The 23,423-nt window shown below is 35.8% G+C and overlaps 1 protein-coding gene and 1 long non-coding RNA gene across 16 annotated transcripts in view; one reads left to right on the top strand and one right to left on the bottom strand.

Annotated features, from left to right (window-relative positions):
* Window positions 1-23,423, bottom strand: part of LOC101745239 (SH3 and multiple ankyrin repeat domains protein 3) — a 241,847-nt gene that overhangs the window by 113,613 nt on the left and 104,811 nt on the right. For 7 of the 14 annotated variants that reach the window (XM_038014965.2, XM_038014964.2, XM_038014967.2 and 4 more), the window contains exons 2-3: window positions 9,741-9,900; window positions 2,690-2,707 (exon numbers count right to left, since the gene is read on the bottom strand). In XM_038014965.2, coding sequence (XP_037870893.1) covers window positions 2,690-2,707; window positions 9,741-9,887 — 165 coding nt within the window. In that variant the 5' untranslated portion in view covers window positions 9,888-9,900. Of the gene's footprint in view, window positions 1-2,689; window positions 2,708-9,740; window positions 9,901-10,637; window positions 10,785-23,423 lie in introns of those variants that run through there. The other 7 variants (XM_062671661.1, XM_062671663.1, XM_038014968.2 and 4 more) reach the window with 2 other exon arrangements.
* LOC101742574 (uncharacterized) lies at window positions 11,868-14,850 on the top strand. Of its 2 annotated transcripts, XR_005245387.2 has the most exons (5): window positions 11,868-12,235; window positions 12,376-12,601; window positions 12,756-12,942; window positions 13,278-13,408; window positions 13,486-14,850. It is a non-coding gene; the product is annotated as an uncharacterized LOC101742574 (long non-coding RNA). The 2 variants fall into 2 exon arrangements; XR_009974610.1 differs by having other exon boundaries at window positions 13,278-14,850.

Raw genomic sequence — 23,423 nt, 5'->3', positions numbered from 1 at the left:
GTTGTAACTATACTGAGACCTTAGAACTTATATCTCAAGGTACCCACCTTGCATTTACGTTGTAGATGTCTATGGGCTCCAGTAACCACTAAACACCAGGTCGGCTGTGAGCTCGTCCACCCATCCAAGCAAATTCAACATTTTTTCAACAATTCAACATTCAGCAAAAAAAAAACTATTTTTTTTTTTTTTTGTATTGTTGTCCGTTTGTATGGAGAAATTCTTTCCGTTCACATCTTACCTCCGTCTGAACGATAGGGGATTTTATTCGGTTGAACTCTAGAGATACCTCATCTACTGTCTCCAACGGGTAGGCGCAAGATAGACGATTTCCTACTAACCAAAAAATTATGGGACGCGTCTGCATATAACTGCTTTCAATGTTAAAGCATAAATTATAATCCAAGGAAAACAAAAAACATTATTCATATTCAGCCCTTGCAGTCTAGGCCAAATGATTTCGTAAAACCCGTAAGGCATCCACATCCAATCCCCTCGAGTACAAAAATGGATCGTCCGGGATACAATGGCCTGAGAGTATGGAAAAGTCCCTCTAGAAAATAACTCTACAAAGGAGTGTGTTGTGTTAGAAAAATGTCCAGTTGTTGAGCTGCTCTTGTGAGTGAGCCGTTTGGATGTGGGTCGTATATGTGGGTTGTTTGTAGTAACGTGTGTCGTATAAGAGACAGAGTGTTTTGTTTCGCGTTCCATTTTTATTACACCCTAGTTCTGAGTTGCAAAATGGAACGTTAAATTGAAAAAATACAAATGTATTCTCAATGTTTTGGCTGATGTTACTGTACAGGAACAAGGGCACAAAATTATTAAAAAAAAAATGTCGTAAAGTAATAATACACGTAACTACGGACATATAACTATTTGTGCTATAGCCTTCGATGAAATTACCAAAATTAGGAAGTATAATGGTAAAAAAAATCGTTGGTAGATTGATATCCTACAGTTGAAACAGAAGCTAATAAAAATAGAAAAATATGATAAAGATGAAAATGAGAATTTCTTTGTTGGAAGCATTTTAAGAAATTAAATGGCATTTAATTTAGACGTCATGACTGACGCGCAATGTATATTTAAACAAGAGCAGTAAAAGCGGTAATTTTTGGACCCTCGTCTTCATATTATTATAGTCTTTTTTAACAATATTACACATATAATAAATAAATACATACTTACCTGACTTGTTATAATGTTATTCTATATAATTACAATACAACATCAATACAAATATGTATTTTACCTATCAAGTCCTATTCACATCGACGTGCAATTAACTTACATACAGCAGAAGATGTAGTACAGACATCGACACGCAATTTTAATCATATGATTTTCATTCTTAAGGTATGCTTGAGCAAATTGTTATTAACGGCAACAGCTAATTTATCAGCTAATTCTGTATAGCATTCATCTTGTCTTTTTACAAGTAAAGCAAGATTTTCGAATACCGCGATAATCTTTTAACATTATTTTTTAAGTATCTTCTCTCTGTATTGCATTGGTCGTTGTTATGAGAATCGTTTTGTTGTTCAAACTTTATATTTCTTACCCGAGAATCATGAGGTTGAGGATATTTGAACACTACATTGCAACTTCATTTAATTCTAAAATAGACTATCACATGATAAAAGTGTATTCACTTTGTACTGAGAAATGTAGTTTTTTATCCTAGGACATCGACTGTACAACCTGGTTTTATTGTACATTATAATGCATCACTATGTTTTCTCTTGAATTCCTTTTAAAACTAAGCACTGCAGCGACGAGAAGATTGCATTGTAATGGTTATGAGTTTTTTCAGCAATTTATCTGTCACGAGTAGATATTTAATGGGATTGCAGTGTTTTTTCAACGAGTTGAACGAGATTGTAATTATTATTCGATTATCGACTCTATTTATATATTGCCAAGAGTATTTTCTAAAGGCAATTTATTTTAGGTTTATTTTTATTGGTATGATATAAGTAATGCTGACATAGAGTAGGTAAGTACTGATCGCTACAAATATTTATTTTAAACTCTTGAAAGAAAAGCTTTTTTGATAACTATTTGCATCACATCTATAAAATCATAGTTCTCAAAATTCCTTTTGTATCAAGTACATCCAGACCTCATAAGCGTTTTGTTTAAAACTAATACAATTTATTGTTATAATTCATAGCAGAGTTGATAATAGCTTTGTTTTATTTCTAAAGGAATTTAACTGATAACACATTCTCGTGTCGGGATTAATCATGCTACACATTGGTATTGACACTTCGGTTTCATGCTTTAGGCACGTTTCTGTGCATTCTCGGTGACCTATTTCAAAGATTAATTAATTTTTTTAATGGATTTTGAATTTTTGTGGCATGCAAGGGATAATATAGACAGTCATGCTACACAGCTAGGGGCGATCGTATTCCACAATAATATGTGTTTCGAGTGTTAGAAAGGGACAGTTGTCACCTTTCGGTTTTATAAGGCATCTCTGTCGTAGACGTGTGAAGTTGTATAGTGCGACAGATATAAATGCAATTTAACCGTTTGCTGTCACTTTCTAATGCTCGACGTACGTAATTTATCGTCACGAACTGTAAATGGGCTATTATTCGCACATCAAAATTATCTATACCATTTACATGCATACATTTATAGCCGTCCATTCAACATACATGGGGTTGAAATAACATACCCTGTACCAAGTTGCCACCTGTGGTGCCACGAAGTCACCGGAAACAATAGTAAATAAAATAATATATTAATACATTGATTAGTAAATAGAAAACAAAGATTATAACTAACATATTCTAACAGCATACAAATTAAAAAAAAATAGTTTCTTTGATTTTATTAATAAATTTACATAAATTCATTAAAATATTGTAAAATCTACATACATAAAGAAGAAAATGTATTAAATTAGAATGAAGTCTCTCTCACGCTCTGTTTAAAGTTGTTTATTATTTATTGGTGTTCTAATTTTTGATTCCTTTCTCTGTATCCACTGTTTAATATTCGAAAGGGAGATAAGGCAAATTGGGAATCTCAGGAAGTCCAACAAAATAGCTATCTGAGAAGGTAGGAATCTGATCGACAACAAAGCGAACTGACGCCGTGACATGTCTAAGAGTCTGTATATTTTTTTGAACGAGGTCTTAACATTAATGTTTATTCTATTCTATCTTTCTTTCTCTAAAACATCACAAACTTAACCTGCTTTATTTTTGTCGTTTTTTTGAGGTTTCTAACGAAAATGCCGTCACCCACCTCGAGACATGAGTTGTAAGGTCTCAGTTTCAACAGTACAATGTCATTAAAAACATTGCAATTGGTGTGCGAATCGTGTCTATCATTCATGTTTTATTTATTTATTTTATTGCTTAGATGGGTGGACGAGCTCACAGTCCACCTGGTGTTAAGTTACTGGAGCCCATAGACATCTACAACATAAATGCGCCACACATCTGCTGCGATGGCACGGTTGGTTTCGAGTCCTACACTATAATAATAAAAAAATAAACTTAACTGAATCATTATTCCATGGTCAATTTTGTTTAATTTTTCTTTTGAAAAAAAAAATCATAGTTGTTCAATAAAACCTATTTACATGTATCTTTTAATTTCCTAAAATTCTTTGCCACAAAGGGTTACCACAATGATATCGGTTCAGTAATAATAAATGTGTTATTAGCCTTACTAAATAATGTTTTTTTTTTGTTAATGTTTTGTTTGTGCATGTTTTAGGCAGCGGCTTGGCTCTGCCCCTGGCATTGCTGACGTCCATGAGCGACGGTGACCACTTACCATCAGGTGGGCCGTATGCTCGTCTGCCTATAAAGGCAATATAAAAAAAAAAACCTAAGCGTTTTTTTTACTAAATAAATAAACGTCATCGCATACAAAGTTAACTTAATAATGTTTCGAGTCACGTCAGACGATCACAAATAGCCATAACAAGCCTACAACTCGCGAGCCAAGTAGTATTATTGGTGGGCCAAAGTACAATGTATGATTCGGACCACACTTCCACGTAACGAGTAACGGTATTTATACTGGTTTTATTATTTAGTACGCGTTGATTTTTCCCGCCACGACAGGCACCACAAACTACAACTACAAACATTGGTTGATGTTGGCACTTCGCTTGGCGTATTGTAGGCACGAATGTTTGAACAAAAACACACGAGCGAAGTTCCAACACGAGACTGGATAAACAAGAATTTTGAGGTATGCTATGCGAGACACACGTGTGTTGCAAGGGTTTAGTTATTTTTTAGTGATTTTCGACTTATGCATAACGGGACACGGTTGATATTGATTGCAGTTAGTAGCGTTGCGGTTTTCATGACGCTATAGATAGGTAGAGGAACTCAGAGCCAGCCAACCAGTGTGCTTAGTGCGAGTTTTTTAACGTTCACGATAGTGTAAAAGTTAATTCAAATTTGTATGCAGTTGGAACTGCGCCTCCAGCGGCAAACGTAGGCAAACAAACTGCCTGGGAATAGTCAGATTGTACCAGGCATCTAGTTAGACCAAATTTAATGTATTTTATTTTTTATTGCTTAGACGGGTAGACGAGCTCACAGCCCACCTGATGTTAAGTGGTTACTGGAGCCCATACACATACACAACGTAAATGCGCCACCCACCTTGAGATATAAGTTCTAAGGTCTCAGTATAGTTACAACGGCTGCCCCACCCTTCAAACCAAAACGCATTACTGCTTCACGGCAGAAATAAAGCCTCGATATAATGCCTCGCTCAGATTAACGCCAGCTCTTTAAGTTCTCATTCACTGGTGAGTGAATCGTAGGGGCATCACAACGTCAATACCGCCAACCTCCTCTGGACATGAAACCGAAGTCTCAATTAAATTACCTAATGGCTATACGGCTGTCAAACTGGAACGCATGGGTGCTTGGAGTAGAAATAGACAGAGTGGCGGTACCTACTCGTGCGGACTTACAATACCGGTATCACCGGTTGTTTATTTGTTTATTGCTTAGATGTACGGACGATCTCACGGCCCATATTGTGTTCAGTGGCTACCGGAGCCCATAGACATCTACAAAGTAAATGACGCCACCCACTTCGATACTTGATTTCTAAGGCCTCTGTTTTTACAGTACAACGGCTGCCCTACCCTTCAAACCGAAACGCATTACTGCTTCACGGCAGAAATAGGCAGGGCGATGATACCTACCCCTGCTGACTTTATAATTTTACGTTTTTAAGTTACGCAATTTATAATTTTTGCGGATTAAATTTTGAGGACACATACAAATTGCGGAGAATAGTGCGACAAAGACAAGAATAGGGATATACCAAAGGAAATAATTTTAGTGGGTGCACTAACACAGACAGACTTACTGCTTACCATTTTCAGGCAAACTAATACGAACGAAATCATTTCGCATTAATCAACTGATTCTCATTTGACCAAGTGCCACTTCTTACTTCAATATTAAGTTTCGCTTGGAAATAGGATTCAAGCGTCGAAGATCGAGTTCAAAACTGAGAGTTTAATTAAGAAATTCGAAGACGGCGTGTAGTCGCGGCCCTGAGAGCTGAACAAACAATCTGAAACGACGGACATTATTAATTTCAGTCAAGATCCGTAGGTACATTTCTATTTTAGGATGTTCGTCTATTCTTCTGTGCGATTTATAATTTACTAGCTGACCCGGCAGAATTCTTAGTGCCTCAATCGATGAATAAAAGACCTAAACTTTTGTATAAAATAAACTTAAAACAAACAAAAGGAATCCGTCCGACGGGGGACACATCAAAGGGAAAACAAAATTGTTATGTTTATTTAATTCCGAGCATTTTCATATTTATCTACCTTTTAAACCTTCTCTGGATTCCACAAATAATTCAAGACCAGAATTAGCCAAATCGGTCCAGCCGTTCTCGAGTTTTAGCGAGACTAACGAGCAGCAATTCATTTTTATATATAGAGATTAATCTTCTTTTCTCTTAAACAGGGTGAATACTTAAAATTCATTATCAAAAAAATATCAATATTGTATATCTGAATAAAATGTAAGTAACGCAGGACGGGTTCTTGTGGCGAGGCTTGGGGCTCTGCTGAAAAACTACTAACTAGACTAACTAACTAACTAGAAACTAGAGCAACCACTTTTTTTTTTATTGCCCTTGTAGGCAGACGAGCATACGGCCCACCTGATGGTAAGTGGTTACCGTCACCCATGGTCTTCAGCAATGCCAGGGACAGACCCAAGACGCTGCCTACCGTTAAATACTCTCCACAAGCCTCGTTTGAAGAAGGATATGTCATATTATATTATACGCAGGATTTTATATTTCAATTAAAGATTTTATGTTTTTGTATAAGGTCATCAAATTTAGCTACTTTTTATAGCCTAGTTAGAAATGAAATGCAGAATTAGATAACAACAGGTTTTTCGGTCACGGACACCTGATGTCATGGAGGCTTCGAATGTGAAACGCTATTTTGGACGCTTAACCCATTGATCCAGTATAGGGCCACAAGAATGTCAAGAGAAATTTAAACAGTTATAATGTTTTTATAACAACGAATTCCCTATCAATTCATAATCGAAGATCCGGTCTGTGATTTGTGAGCGAGCCTGTAAAAACTGTTAATATTAGACTGTGTTGTTAATATGTACATATTTTTCGTCGTGGCCTAAATAAGTCGTCCGGTGCATACGTGTTGAGCGATGCAACGGTGTTCGAATCTCAGGCGGGTACCAATTTTTCTAATGAAATACGTACTCAATAAATGTTCACGATTGACTTCCACGGTGAAGGAATAACATCTTGTAATAAAAATCAAATCCGCAAAATTATAATTTTCGTAATTACTGGTGGTAAGACCTCTTGTGAATCCGCGCGGGTAGGTATCACCACCTCGCCTATTTCTGCCGTAAATGCATTTCGGTTTGAAGGCAGCCGTTGTAACTATACCGAGATCTTAGAACTTATATCTCAAGGTGGGTGGCGCATTTACGTTGTAGATGTCTATGGGCACCAGTAACCACTTAACTCCAGATGGGCTGTGAGCTCATTCACTCATCTAAGCAATAAAAAAAATCTTTACAGCGATATATATCTATAGTGATAAATGATATATCTGGAATAAGCTCTCCTCTATCATGTTCCTAAGCGCTATCTTTAATGTTACGCCATCGCATAGGCGTGCTAGTTTGCGTGATGACAACGATGATAGCTAAAAAAACACACACACAAACATCTAATATTTATTCGTTTTCGACTATCTAGTTCAAAGTCGAACAATACCTACATTTCTTTTGATAATTCAGAATTCATTGACACACTAAACGTTCGCCGTGAAACACTAACATTGAATAACGTTTTACAAAACCGATTTAAATAATCGAAAGTAAGGCAGCGTAACCAGTTATGTCGTACATTTTACACGTAAGTTCGTAATGACAGGAATTTTCAATCTTTGTTGACTATTTTTAATTATAATTATTGTCGTTGTAGCTAACACTTTCTTTATCAACATACCTCACCTCTTTTCTTTTTTTTAAGGGATTTTATGACTTGGTAACTGAGACCTTTAAGTCATGTCTTATTTTAATTTATATTCATATTTTTATGAATAATGATATTATGGAGTGAAAATTATCTGAAGATGATTAATTTGAGACATTAATCAACTGGGATGAAATTAATAAAAATGAAATGGGATGAAATATAATCTCAGTAAAATTATGGTCCTTTACTAAGATTTTTTCAGTGGGCTTTTTGGAGGATCCCGAGAAGTTACGTCCAGCGGCTTTGTTTCATTTTCCCACATTTGTGCACTTTCACAGATATTAAACAGTTAATAAACCACCATTATTACACATTTAAACCCGAAGAAACACTAAATAGACAAAATAAAACAAATCACACAACTTCACTCCTCGCGTTCCCGCCAAAAAGCCCCTACCTCACCTCTTTTTAATATATTTTTATAGATTATATCTCTTTGTTCGATTTTATATTTCGAATAAGTTTTTTTTTCTATATTTCAAAAGTTAGCGTCAATTTTATAGAGACAAATGAAAAGAAATAATCTATTAGGAATTTAAATTGTGTTCTATCGCTCAATAAAAAAATGTGCTTAATATTTATTTTTCATTTTCAAGTAACCTCCTCCTTCCAGTTTTCATAAATTTTCTACCTCGTTCCGATGTCATTCACACCAGTTTCATTAAATTCTCATTACAAATGACTCTTTAAAACTGATTGTGAAACATATGTAGTATATAGTAAACATATAATACATATGTTTCACAATCAAATTACCTTATTAAATAGTAAATATAACCACGATATCTTCGCACGTCTGAATCAAAATAAATTTAATCATAAGGCATTTACCGTAAATCACAGCCTTAACGTTGTGACCTTTCATTTTTGAGGTTAATTAAACGAAATTGTATCGAATTGTGTAAAAGTGCGGACAATCCGGCCGATTTAGTCGATACAAACGTGATAATAATATAACTGTAACAGTATTCGAATTGCTCAATCTCTTTCTTTGATGCTTTTTTTTTGTGTTATATCTTAATTAGTACTAAATCGGTTTCGTTATATTTTTCACAGAATAACAAAAAACTTTTAGTGACTAAAGTGATGTGAAGGTTATATTATCTCTATCAATCCGGTCTTTGGTCTCGTCGAACCCGTCGGCGAGTAAATTAACCCATAGACGCAGCCCACTGAGCTTCTCGCCGGATCTTCTCAGTGGGTCGCGTTTCCGATCCGGCGGTAGATTCTGCGAAGCACGGCTCTTGCTAGGATTCGTGTTAGCAACGTCGTCAGGTTTGAGCTCCGTGAGCTCACCTACTAATTCGGCGAATCTAGAATAACCCCTCTAGGTTACTAGAATAGGTAGGAAAAAAAACCTATCAAAAAATACTAATACTATATCGAGGGGTGAAAGGTTTAAGAGTTTTGCAACATTTCGCCTAATACGCGACATTTATCTTTGTAATTAAAGTTTCTTTTCTTTTGGTATTACTATCAACAATTCGATGCTTTTAATTGAACTTCAATTAAATTTCTCTATTGAAATAGCTGAAGAAGTTTTTTTGATATTATATTTTTTCCAAATTTTAAGCTTCAAATGACTCTCCTGTGAAGTTGTAAAACTGTCGCTTAAATCAAATAGCTTTTGAACCTTCGTTATGTAGCTGCTAATTATGTCCGTAATGTTTATTTTAAAGACGGAGTTCTTGAATATTTTAATTTGTAAAAATTTGGTAGTTTTTGTATATGTTTACTTTCATATTTCTTTACAGCATAATACGTAAATGATTTTTAGTACCTAAAGGAACTACTCAGAGGCTTTGATTGATGATGAAGACGTGAGAAAGGTTGGTTTGTGAGCAGATTACAACAAGTCATAGTTTTTTTATTGGTTAAGTTCTTTATGAAGCGTTTTTTTGTATATTTCTTTTTCATTACTACCTACTGTATTGAATGAATACTAATATTAAATTATACTTAAAAAAAATCGAGTGTAGTAAGTAGTATAGCTACGGAACAATTTCTCACTCTTATCTTAATTTTACTGAACTTCAGACTTTTTTTATTTATTTATTGCTTTCATGGGTGGACGAGCTCACTCACAGCCCGTCTGGTGTTAAGTGGTTACCGGAGCCCATAGACGTCTACAACGTAAATGCGCCACCCACCTTCACAACTGAGGTATTGATTTGTCCGTACTGTGTACTGACCTTAGGCAAGGCGGCAAGGCACTGTTGCTTCACGTCCCAAACTAGCTGATCCCTCGGGAACTGCAGGCTTTTCTGAACGTTTAGCTCGGGCACGTGGACCCGAACTAGAAGCCAGCCCTCCGCGCCCTCAGAGCACTCCCCCTCCATCACGCTACGCCATCTGTAGGACAAAAGAGAAAATATTGTTAGTTCATTCGAAGCTGAGTGGAAGAGTCTCTCTTTTTTTTATTGCATCGATGGGTGGATGATCTCACAGCCCACCTGGTGTTAAGTGGTTACTGAAGCCCATAGACACCTATAGCGTAAATGCGCCACCCACCTTGAGATATAAGTTCTAAGGTCCCAAGTATAGTTACAACGGCTGCCCCACCCTTCAAGTCGAAACGCATTACTGCTTTACGGCAGAAATAGGCAGGGCGGTGGTACCTACCCGCGCGGACTCACAAGAGGTCCTACCACCAGTAATTACGCAAATTATAATTTTGCGGGTTTGATTTTGATTACACAATGTTATTCCTTCACCTTGTAAGTCAATCGTGAACATTTGTTGAGAACGTATTTCATTAGAAAAGTTGGTACCCGCCTGGGATTCGAACACCGGCGCATCGCTCAACACGAATGCACCGGACGTCTTATCCTTTAGGCCACGACGACTTTAATGTGACTGAGATTTATGTACATAACCTACATTGATATGAAAAGTACAAGATTTGAAAGTCTTTTCAATGGTATCTAATAATGAGATATTATGTAATTCAATGAACGTTAGTAGAATACAAAGATGTAAAATCAGAAATTTGAGAGAAACGGGAGAATGCATACTGCGGAAAGCGTAAGTTAAAACATAATGTATTATCCGTATCAATGTATAAGAATATATGTACCATGGTTACTTACGTGAATAGATCACGATGTAATTTGAGTTTCAAAGTCCGAGAACAAAAAGGGTCCTATTCAATGGCAATAACGTGTTTGGAATCTTGCACGATCATAAATCTTACTACTTGTAGGCCGCTAAGTCTGTCATGTTTCGGTGAGAATTGGCGAGTAAGTGTCAATTAGGTGTCAACGACCGGACTTTTTTTTTATAAATACCTAAGGCAATGGATTCTAATTTTTAAGATTGTGAATTTTAATGATTTGCTCAACTGTAGAACTGAATACGCACAGTCCTGGACAATAGATATATTGATATATTGATTGTAACCGAGGCATTGTTGAAGTTCGCAAGTTGGGGTGACCACTCACCATCAGGTTGGCCATACGCAAGTCTGCCATCGAAAGTATAAAAAAGAAAACAAACAGTTGGTCGGTAGAATGGTAAACAGGCGACGTTGCCCTAAACACGTCATTTCAGATCCTCCCGATCCACTATCGGTGCTTTTAGGGTCTTCAACCACCTGTCACCGTACCCTTCGTCGCAAGCGTCGGGTTCGACGAGTAAATTAACCCACAGATACAGCCCACTGAGTTTCTCGCCGGATCTTCTCAGTGGGTCAAGTTTCCGATTCGGTAGTAGATTCTGCGAAGCACTCCTCTTGCTAGGGTTAGTGTTAGCCACGTCGTCAGGTTAGAGACCCGAAAGCTCACTCACCTACGGTTACGCTGGCTTAACCCTCTCTGGCTACCATATTAGGTAGAAAAAAAATGGTCTGAAGAATTGCCTTGTATAAAAGAAATAGTAACTAGTTTTTTTTGTCGTTAAATTTTAACAAGGTTTATCGTCTATTGTGATAATAAGTGTTAAATAAATGAAAACGAGATAGCTCCCGATACTTCTCTTACACATACATATATCCTTGATACCGTTCATAAAATAAATAAAATATAATATTACAAATCTTCAAATCAGACAAATCAACCGGGGGCCTGATCAGTTTCCAAAAAATTACAATGTCGAAAAAAAAATTTTTCTACTCGAAAGTTAGTCGAATTTAATCTTAGAATTATTATTTTTTCTTTTAAAAAGTTTTATATCGATACACCTCTGTTAAACAGAAACTTTTTCAAAACGTTAAGTATTTTAAAAATATATCAATACTGATGATTTATACATTCGTGAATAGTTTTAGTCTAGTGGTGTGAAATATTTTTTAACTCTTTAATTATTTATTAAATCCAGGCCGTTAAGATGTCACGACCCGCAGCTGTATCACGTATTTCGCAGACAATTAGCAGAAGACAAATATTGTGCAAATATTGCTGTCAACTGTCCATTTCGTATTACGGACTTACAACAAAAAAGCAGATCGCGGACCATCACTAGTGCTGCCTCTGCAGAGCGATTTGTGAAACTTTAGTGCATTCTTTTCCATACAACTAACAACAACTGGCCTAAAGTCGGTATTACGGATGCTTTTGTTTGCCACACAACAGCAGATATTTAGCAATTTCGTTTGTCAAATTTGCGACACCTTTTGTATCTGGTGCTGAATTGTTGCTAACTATCTGCAAGTGTAAAATTTGTGAAATTAAATTATTTTAACTTGATTTAGGTAAGTGTAATTGGTTTAGATCTTTATTTGTGTTTGTGTTTTCCATAGTATTAACATTAAATACCACGCTGGGCAATTTAAGTACATTAATAATGTTGAGTTTATAAAGTTTATTTTTTACAAAATAATATTTCTTCTAGGTATGTATGGACAGAGCTCAAATAATGAGGCTTTGGAGTCTAAGGAAATTAGGCGGGATACATACGAATCAGTGCGTTTGCGACGCTGTCTCCTTAATCTATCGGAAAGTTTGTTCAGAACACATTACAGAATTTCGAAACATCAATATTTACAATTGTGCTCTGAATTAAAGCCGTTAATAACCTAGATCATCAAGACGAACAAGAATAGAAAGTAAAATGCAAGGTACTTATATATATTCAATTTAACATTATATTAAATTATGTGTAAATAATGAAGAAAATAAAAGATTCACAAAATCTTGTCTTCAAAAGTAGCATTGTTTTTTTGATTTCAGATTTATTCTTAACTAAATGTTTTAAATAAATTGTTTATACAGGTGTTAACAGCATAGCAAAATTTCATACCAGAAACCTGTGGGAATGAGCTTTTTGCATTTTGAGTTAAACTGTAGTAAATCCAATGCCATTAGGGAAGTGGCTATGGCATTAAACAATCTTCCAGTTTTATTGAAACATTTAAAGTTTCTGCAAACAGTACAATGGGTCACAAGTTATTATAAATGGGTAAGTTAAATAATTATCTTATAGTATAGAGCACAAGAGTTCCACTGATTTTACAATTTCCATGAGTCAATCATATAATAATATATCAGTTATATTCTTGAAGCTTTATAACTATAGCTATATTTAGCTATATATAGCTATATTTTAAACAGAGTTCTGAGAAATGTCAAGTCCTGGTGAAACTGGAAAGGCCTTCAGGCCACCATTAATCTTTCCTACATATTTTTTTTTAATTCAATATTTGTCTTATTTTTATAGTACATAGATATTTGAACAACAATAATTTTGTGGTTGAAAACATAACATAATAGTAAATAAATTTCTTTTCATTATAGGTTTTACAATAAATTTGGCTTTCCTGGGGTTTCGGGGTGTATAGATGGCACTCATTTGCACTTATCAGATCTTCTGTATATGAAGAAAGGTTTTAGAACCGCAAGCATTATATTTCAAGAATGTGCAAATAGTAACTATTTTGCTGAAGCCTATCATTCACAATAACAAACATTTGATAGTACTTATCTAAAGAATAAAATTTTTCAGATATGTGATAGTGATCTTAACATTTTTAGTATTGATGCAACATTTCATGATACATTTGTCTGGCTTATCACAACTGAATATGCCTATGCAGGACCTGCACCATAATAGTGAAAAAGTGTGGTTTTTAGGCAAGTAAAACATCATGAGCTCTGTCTCAGTAACCTGACTACAAAATAATACTCAATCTAAAAGTATATTTAAAACTGGGAAGGCAGTTAATATATAGTACTATAGTAATGTTTATTGTCATACCAGGAACACTGTTGACCATTGTGAGTATTGAAAGCCAGTTGGAGATGCTTGTTGGTACATAGAGTACTGCATTATGATCATCATATGATGGCCAAGACCATAATTGTTAGCTTGTATTGCATAACATGGCAAACACACATGGGTTTCCAGTGCCCCAACTCTCTGATGAAGATGCTGAAATTGATGTTTCTTATCAAATTCATAACATTGTATTTTTTGGGAGAGAAGAGGAAACACAGCACTTAGCACCATGTCAACATTCAAGGGTGGTTCAATTGGATTGTGGAGAACAGACATTAAATTTAGTCTCAACCTCTGTATTCTAGTAATTTTATGTAGATATTTTTAAAACTGCTGTTCTTAATTATGTGAACTGAGAGGGCAAGAATAGCCTAATTATTTCTGCCTATAATTTTTTAATTGTGCTTAGTGGAAATATACATATTTCCTTAACATTTTTGTGTTTATAGTAAAGGATGGATTCATAACTATTTGAAAGCAAAATTGTGAGGTTGTTTTATTAAGACAATGTTTTAATCTGTCGTGCTCAATTTGTTCTGTATCATTTTATCTTTATGTTAACCCCGTTTGTATGTTGTGTTGTTATATATATTATTGTATATACTGCTGTTTTAAATAATGGAATAGAATTAACAACAAATCGACTAGTAATTCATAATTCTTCTAGATTTTGTTGGATTGTTGGACATGAATATTACTTACAAAATGAAAAACATAATTCATAATTTAGACAAAATGTTGATCAACCACCACTGATTTTTGTTCATTGTGATAATAATAATAATATAAATATAAATATTTAACTGGTCCCGTGATAAGTTCGTAAAGAACTTGTGTTACAGGTACCAGATAACGGAAATAAATGTAGGATTTTTATTATACATACATATATTTAATATACATCAATAACCCTGGAAAATACATTTATATTTATCATACAAATATCTTCCCTTGGCGGGATTCGAACCCGCGACCCCCTTGTGTAGCGACCATGTCACTTACCACTACACCAGACGGCCGTAAGATAAGTTTGATAAAAAATTTTTTTGTGTAATTTTGTTATATTTGAATAATAATTCTTAAATTAGGAAATCGTAGTTTGTTTGTAATACATGTCCAACTTCTTGGACGCATGAAATTGAAGCCACAATTGAAATATAATAGCGACTGCCGATAACTTCAAAGAAACATAACTGAACTTGGGGCCGAGGTAAGTAGGACGATAGCAAGGTGATAGCTCTATAACCCTATAGACTAGAAGCAGAACATGCCGAATACTGTGAGTACAAAATATACAATGAAGCTAAATACTGGTATTCTACTGGTGGTAGGACCACTTGTGAGTCCGCACGAGTAGGTACAACCACTCCGCCTATTTCTACCGTGAAGCAGTAATGCGTTTCGTTTTGAAGGGTAGAGCAGCCGTTGTAACTATACTGAGACCTTAGAACTTATATCTCAAGGTGGGTGGCGCATTTACGTTGTAGATGGCTATGGGCTCCAGTAACCACTTAACACCAGGTGGGCTGTAAGCTCGTCCACCCATCTTAGCAATAAAAAAATAGTCATTTTGAAATGCTAAGTTGAGAGTAGTTTTATTAGCGTAAAATATACTCATTAGTGTCATAAAATTTACTGTAGTACCAGCCTAAAGTAAAACGTATATATTTGGATTTGCTTGACTATTGTAACAAGCGCTATTTCGTTTTTATGGTAATATAAACTATTATGGACTCAGCTAAAATTAAAACAAAATTGAACTTATTATTTTAAACAAGGTTTTTGCCGATATTGGTCAATTCCTTGAATTTTTTTATATATCTCAGCTGGAAGATGCGCGGCCTCTGCCTGCGTACGAGCAGCCTCTGCTGAAATGAAAGCTGCATGAGCCAGTGGTTCGCCTTAGTTTCCATTTTCTCCTCTTTCTACAACTACAGCTCACGATGTGTCCACTCTTGTTTGTTGTCCGCTATAGTCTAGATAATATAATGATTGATTAACATTCTTACTGCAGTGAGTGAGTGCAAAGAGTACCTGGTTAATGAATAAAAATAACTTACTAAATATCGGCCTGATATTTGCAATGAAGCTTCTCTTAAGATGGCTTCGTCGACGAAAAACTGGGCTAATTATAAAAATAAATATTTATTTATTGTCTTAAAATATTAGATTCATTTGTTTAAAAATAACATAGAACATTAAGTTAATGTCTGACATGCAGTTTCCTATTCACGTCATATTGCCCATGACCTTGGGTGAACATTATTATGAATAGTCTGCACAGCTTTTATTTCCCTTCAAGCTGTGAAAGACTGCACTATATTTCTGGTATTCAAATCAAAGCCTACTCTTGCCAAGTCAAACAAATCCACTATCTATTACTTGATAAAGAATAGCAGCATCTCGCCTAGAATATCATCGACTGGTTGTTCTAGCGTTGTCGGCCTCATGTCGGCGTAAGATGGATCTGTTGTACACTTTATTATTGATAAAACCATAAAACTAACTCATTTATTCTAGAATTTACTGTTTAATTTGAAATCTTACTGAACCAGTGCTAGAATCCCGCAGGCAGATATCAATAAATCCAATGAAACACGTATTTGACATATATACATGGAAGACTTCCATGATTAAGGATTCATTCATCTTTTATTTAAAATCAAATTAGCAAATATTCTGAAATCGTTGGTGGTAGGGCGTTTGATTAACCCGCAAGACCACCATTCCGCCCATTTCTACCGCGAAGCAGTAATGCGTTGCAATTTGAAGAATGGGCCAGCCGTTTTGGTATACAGTTGAACTCGTTTCTAAAAATGGGGGCGGCATTCACGTTGTGAGGTCTATACCACTTAACACTAGATGGGTTGTGAGCTTATGTACTTACTTAATTGATAATGAAATTAATAAATTAGGCTATAATTTTGATCCATTCTTTTTTAAAATAGGTTCGTAACGTAAACAACTATCTGATTACAAATTATCAAACGATTACAAAAAAAAATGTTATCAGTGTTTGACGACACAATTACATTTTTATAGCTATTATTCAAAATAAAGCAAAAATTATTATTAGATCACTTATTTTTAGTAACGCTTCATCGAAAAGAACAGAATTAGCAGCTCTCACTTGGCGTTTCAAACGTGAATTCCACTTAAACATTTTGAAATGTTTATATGTAACGCGCTTTTATAAATTCATTTGCCGGTTTGTTCAGCAAAAAAAAAAAAGTAATGTGGCTTTTTAGTGCCAATTATTGCTACCCGATTGCGACTGGCGCTAGTTGTATGACAGAAAACTGCAGTAAGCGGTAAGCGAACAATCGCGGTACGTGATACGAAATAATTTGACGTTTTGCGATCGGTCGCGACGCGTCTGCACAACATCTGCAAAATTGTGGCTGTCGCAAATTTTTACGTGATCAGGGGGCCGGTGATGTTGAGCGGTTAACTAGCCCATAAATATCATAACGCTAATGCCGCCACTACTTATGAGGAATGTGGACAAAAGACTCAACTTTTTTGTGTAGACGGGTGAAGAAGCCGACCCACCCAGTACGAAGTGGTTATCAGGGACCCATACCCATCAGGAGTAGGATGTAACGTAAATATAGCCGCCCACCTTCAGACATGAGTTCTAAGTCTCTATTTTATAGAACATCGGCTGCCGCATTCATCAAACCGAAACGTATTACTTACTGCTTCAAATAAATGGTGATACCTAATTGTTTGAACTTAAAATATCTACCCACAATACCTACCTTCATTAAATACGGGTTGATGATCAAAGTATGCTTATGTAATAATCAAATAACGCTAAAATTCTCCGGTAATTTCCTTATTAACTTTTTACATCACACACGGGAAGCGATGGGGTGCTGCTGGTGAAGTCAACACTTAAAAGAGCCTTGTGGAGAGTATTAAGCGATAGGCAGCGGCTTGGCTCTGCCCCTGGCATTGCTGAAGTCCATGGGCGACGGTAACCACTCACCATCAGGTGGGCCGTATGCTCGTCTGCCTACAAGGGCAATAAAAAAATAAAAATAATCTAAATGACAAATTGCTATATATCTATGAGTCATCTACAGATGAGTGAGCACTGAATACCAACTGGACAATAATATTGAAAGATCTTCAGGATGTCGTAGGCAAATACTCTTTCAAGTAAACCACAATTTCCAACAACAATTTCAAAATCGTGTTTATCTAATTAAAGCCTCAATCAATTTTATATTATCAAGAGGATTGTGTAATTTTCTTGACAATATTAATACGAATCAAATGTATTTCTTTATTATTATCTGGGTCTTCAGGATATCGTAGGCAAATACTCTTTCAAGTAAACAATTTTCAACAACAATTTCAAAACACTCGTAGTGTTTATCTAATTAAAGCCTCAATTATTTTTTTTATTATCAAGAGGATTGCTTAATTGTCTTGACACTATTAATACGAATCAAATGTATTTTATTATTATTATCTGGGTATCTGTGAAACGTATATCAATTAGAACGTTATTAGTTTTTAATTGTTCAATCGGTATTGCGTCATAAATGTTTGAGGTCTTTTTTGCCACGTACCATCCGGCTATGGAATGAGCTCCCCTCCACGGTGTTTCCCGAGCGCTATGACATGTCCCTCTTCAAACGAGGCTTGTGGAGAGTATTAAACGGTAGGCAGCGGCTTGGCTCTGCCCGTGCCATTGGTGAAGTCCATGGGCGACGGTAACCACTGACCATCAGGTGGGCCGTATGCTCGTCTGCCTAAAAAGGCAATTAAAAAAAAAAAACAATTTTGTAATGTAATTATTTTTTCCATGCAATATAGGTACCAATAAATCGGTAAACATTTATTTAACAGATTACTGCAATTGCCAACTGGTGGGATGGCAAACTATATCTCGCACGAGTAGATACCACAATCTTGCCTTTCTGTTGCGAAGCAGTCACACGTTCGGGTTTGAGGAGTGATAACGGTTTTAATACAATAAATTCTTCAACCTCATGTCTCAAAGCGGATGGCGGCTTCCAGATTGTGATGCTGACGGCTTCCGTTAGCTATTTAACCTATCTACGCAATGAAAAATAAAATTCTTCTAGTACCGTATATTCATGTAGTAGAGTAATTACCTAATATTATGGTCGCCGCACGTGACCACTAAAACAGTAGTACATCCGTCGAAAAGTATATAGTTAGCATTTGCCTCTTCGTGGATACGTTTTTTGTTTCTTTTCATTCTTTTGTGGTGTTTGAAACTATAGTTTAAAATACATAACAATTATATTGTTTAAGCAAAAATATTTGACGGTCAATTTGGTACTATATAGCTACTGAAGTTCATAGACACCACAACCTGAATGACGTCATTATGATTCTTCGCTTCGTTAGTTCAATGATTACTAACTTATTGAACTCCGTATCTTGGATTATATATAGCAATCGATATCATAGAGATAATGATATTATATAATGATAATTTTGCGGATTTCATTTTGATTACACCTTTAACTTGGAGTACATTTTACGTGTGACTTCATTTGCATTAATGTTCCTTTTGCGTTGCGTTAAAAAAAGTGTCCGTCAAGAAGAGTGAATACCATTTTTTTTCTGAAAGGTATCGAAATGGAAAATCTTGATGAATGGTTATATAGTGAAGACGTGAAAGCACAAAAAAATAAACTCCTTATAATCGAAGTATTTTTTTTTCACAGTAGAAAATCGCCTGATCTGTGGTAGTTGAACCTCACTAAAAACTCTTGGGGCTATTGAGACGGCGGGATAGGACAAGGTTGACGCAGAGCATATTACACAGACGCCGGACCGGTGGCCGCCGGCGACACGACCACCGGTTCCCTCGGTCGACAGGCCAAAGGTCCGCTTTAATGGCGAAACGCTGCTTCTTCCCCCGGAGCGGTCGAGGGAACGCGACCTACCACCACTCGGATACCCTAGGTTTACTTTACAGAAATAGATAACGTCCTTAAAATTTCAATCCCAGCATAACCCCACTTCATCACACGATGCGACTACACCGGGTATTAAGAATTTGGCATGGAACGCTCATAAATTTCATTACGTTTATTAAAAGGTTTTATTCATAATTAAAACCTGTTAAAAAGAACGCTCCAAGTATTTAAGGCTTTTATCAACAAAAATGGGTGTTAACATGTGTGCGTGTGAAATACAAATCTAGCAATTATAATCATTATAATGCTGGTTTTTTCTTTCGAATTTTTCACAATTTGCTACTCTAGTTTTTTATCAATATTTACAAGCGGCTTGTTGTTATCGCAAAGAAATAATCTTCAGATACATTTCGCAATTTGTTTAAAGCGTGTATCATTACCAGTTCAATCTTGTTCACCAGATAACTTGAATTGAGGCGTTCAGGCGGCCTTAACTCTTGAATTGAGCTAGCTGTTCGTAATTATTCAGCCAAGTATTTGCAGGCAAAAGATTTCGTGACGTGCAATCCAATAAGCTGGTCCGACCAAATCTGGACCATTCGAAACATCATTCAGAGAAGGATAATGGGAGGAGATGGTTACGACCCTCAGACATGAGGAATGCGACCCCTATCTTTTTTTTATTGCTTAGATGGGTGGACGAGCTCCAGCCCAACTGGTGTTAAGTGGTTACTGGAGCCCATAGACATCTACAACGCAAATGCGAATCATTTCACATTTGATAATTAAAAAATATTTCAGATTTGGTATTAAAAAGAACATTAGAACAGAGGACATTTGAAATTTTTCAATTATTATGTGCATAAAATTAAATTAAATCAAAGGTTTTGTGTACCTAATCTTTACCCCAAATCAATCAAGCGTTACTTGTATGTACTTATGTACTTATTCGTATTGTAAGAATGTCATTATCACTCTTTGGAAATGGTACACGGTAGGCACAAGCTCTCTCATATCTTATCAACGTGTCAAAAGATAATTATCATAATTTATGTTTACTATCGATGGTCCCAATAAATTTATATCTGTGACGTCTTTTAATAACCAATTAGATGTGTAAAATATAGATTGATATGCTTAAAATGAAACAGGAAATCTGCGAGAAGATTAGCTTTGAATGAAAACACAAACATATGGTAGGTCTTCTAAATGTTTCTATATAGATAATTTGCGGGTCAGAAATAACGTGCAGTTTATTGGTACGTCATTCGTTTTTTTTTTATGATTGAAGGACTACTGGTGACCCGAAGGCCTTTCCAGTTTCACCAGGTGGGCGAGCAAAGGCTCAGCCAGTAGGGGTGGGATTTGCTAACAGCTGCCCGAGCGCCTCCGAAGGAAACCTAACAACTCAAGAGCAGTTGCTTCCCGAATGAATCTACTACCGGATCGGAATCGCGACCCGCTGAGAAGATCCGGCGAGAAACTCGGCGAGCTGATTCATGGGTTAGGTTGCACTTCGAACTCTTTGTCGAGTTCGACGAGTACGGTTACCGGGATCCCTAAGCCTGCTCCTAGTGTTAGAGTTGAAGGTGTCTAATGCAATAGTTATTGGATCTGATAGATCCGTAAGGACGTGTATAAATATCCTGTCGATTTCTTTCTAAGTCTGGACCGGGTGATGCCAATGCCCTGTCTATTGCTTCTTTTATCTGGATTTGTTGATATCACGTCTTTTTTTTCTTTGAAGCAATCGTGTGTCAGCATTAGGATCGGTAAAATGACTCCACGTGCAATGACAGAACAAACATTCTCACCAGCTTTCTGCCTGACGTCGCAGTTTCGACGTTAGATTAACAAGTTACTTCACTACATTTTCGAAGATACTTAACTTTACCCACAAGGCAAGTGATTAAGAAAGTATTTACTAAATAATATAAAGCAGGTTAATTACTAGCCGTTAAGGCTGTAGTAATGCGCAAGATAAGAGGTCGTCAAGTGATGAAACGTTTCTAAGCGAGATTTAAGTGTAATACTCAGACGCCGGTTAAGTTACGAGTCAAGTGAGATGAATTATGGTTTGTTATGACCTTAGTAACTGATAAGGAGTATAGAGGGGTTTTTATGTAATGTATTAACTTATATTAACATGGAGGGAAGACAGAAAGCTTAACACTATATTCAGTTTCAAGTCTATGCACATAGCCATTATATCGACCTATCTATACATATAAATAAAATTGGAATGTCTGTTTGTAATACTGAAATAACCGCTTTTTACTACATGCATATTATTGCATATGAATATATATACGGTACATACACCACACTAATAAATTTTTTACAATTTTTGTCTGTCTGTCTGTTTGTTCCGGCTAATCTCTGGATGGGTCGGACCGATTTTGACAAGCCTTTCACTTATAGGTAACTGGTTATATAAGGAGTAACTTGGGTACTTTTTTTAAACTAACTTCGCCCCGCAGCGTCACCCGCGGTACGACATAACCACGGGTAACATCGCGGGACTCAGCTATTAATAATAAAATTAAATGTTCCCGAAGCGAAGCGAGGGCGGATCGTTAGTTATTTAATAAGACAAAGCGATATTTTTTTATTATATTAAACAGAATGATGTATATACATAATACCTTAACTTTACTTATATAATTTATTGTTATTATATAACTCTTAGCTTTACGAAAAAAAATTGTGTGACTAGTGTGACGTCACTTTCTGTTTGATTTAGATAATATTATGATATTTAAATGTTGATTGTATGGAATAACGTAAATGTACTGTAAATATATTCTATTTAACATATAGCGTAAAGTATGTCATTTACTATACGTTTAAAATTTGTAAACCTCCTCAAATCGTATAAATACTAATGTAACTACAACACAGCGAAATTATCTCCCCTTTTCTGCTTAGATGTTTGGAAGAAGACACTCTCCGAGAACATGTAATATTGATTTCAAATGCCTGACTTGTTTTTAGATGGGTGGACAAGCTCACCAGCCCACCTGGTGTTAAGTGGTTAAATTAGCCCATAGACATCTACAACGTAAATGCCGCCATCCACCTTGAGATATGAGTTCTAAGGTCTCAGTACAGTTACAGTTATGTTCGAATATATAATCATGTTTGGCCATACAATACGACGAAGCAGTTCGGGATACTTTTTGGTGATAATGGAACGTACTTGATAATTGTTGCGGTAGTGGCACCAACATAATGTTCTATTATCAAAATAATATAAATAAATGTTAAACAAAACATTGAGATAGTCAGAACTCTTTTTACATCTTGTGTTTTATTTATTTTGAATATTTTGATTAATTTACAGTGTAGAATGATTATGGACTACTGACCAATTGTGTCTGCTACTGTCACAATCGGTCACGAAAGATTCTCGTCTGCTCAAACACCGATACTCTTACACATATAAAAGTTCGTATTTAATAGAAAAAAAGACAGAAAGTCTCTCGGAGAGGGTCATAACGCTTCTCCCTTACGTGACGATTTTTATTAGTCAACAATGCTTATCTATCAAGAGCCATGTTAAGGAATGACGTTCTAATAATGAAAGAGCCCACTTCACTATAATAAACCTAAGATTGTGAAGTTCGTAAACATTAGGTCCGTTGCAACATTACTCATTAAGCCAGAACCCGGAATGAAGAGACCGCTAATCAGTTACCCAAACTAGCAGACTGATGCATTTTACGGCGATATGTTTACTCATGTCGGGAATACAACGCT

Source organism: Bombyx mori, chromosome 13, assembly GCF_030269925.1.
Source record: "Bombyx mori chromosome 13, ASM3026992v2".
Classification (NCBI taxonomy): Eukaryota; Metazoa; Arthropoda; class Insecta; order Lepidoptera; family Bombycidae; genus Bombyx; species Bombyx mori.
This window is presented reverse-complemented; position numbering and strand designations above follow the sequence as displayed.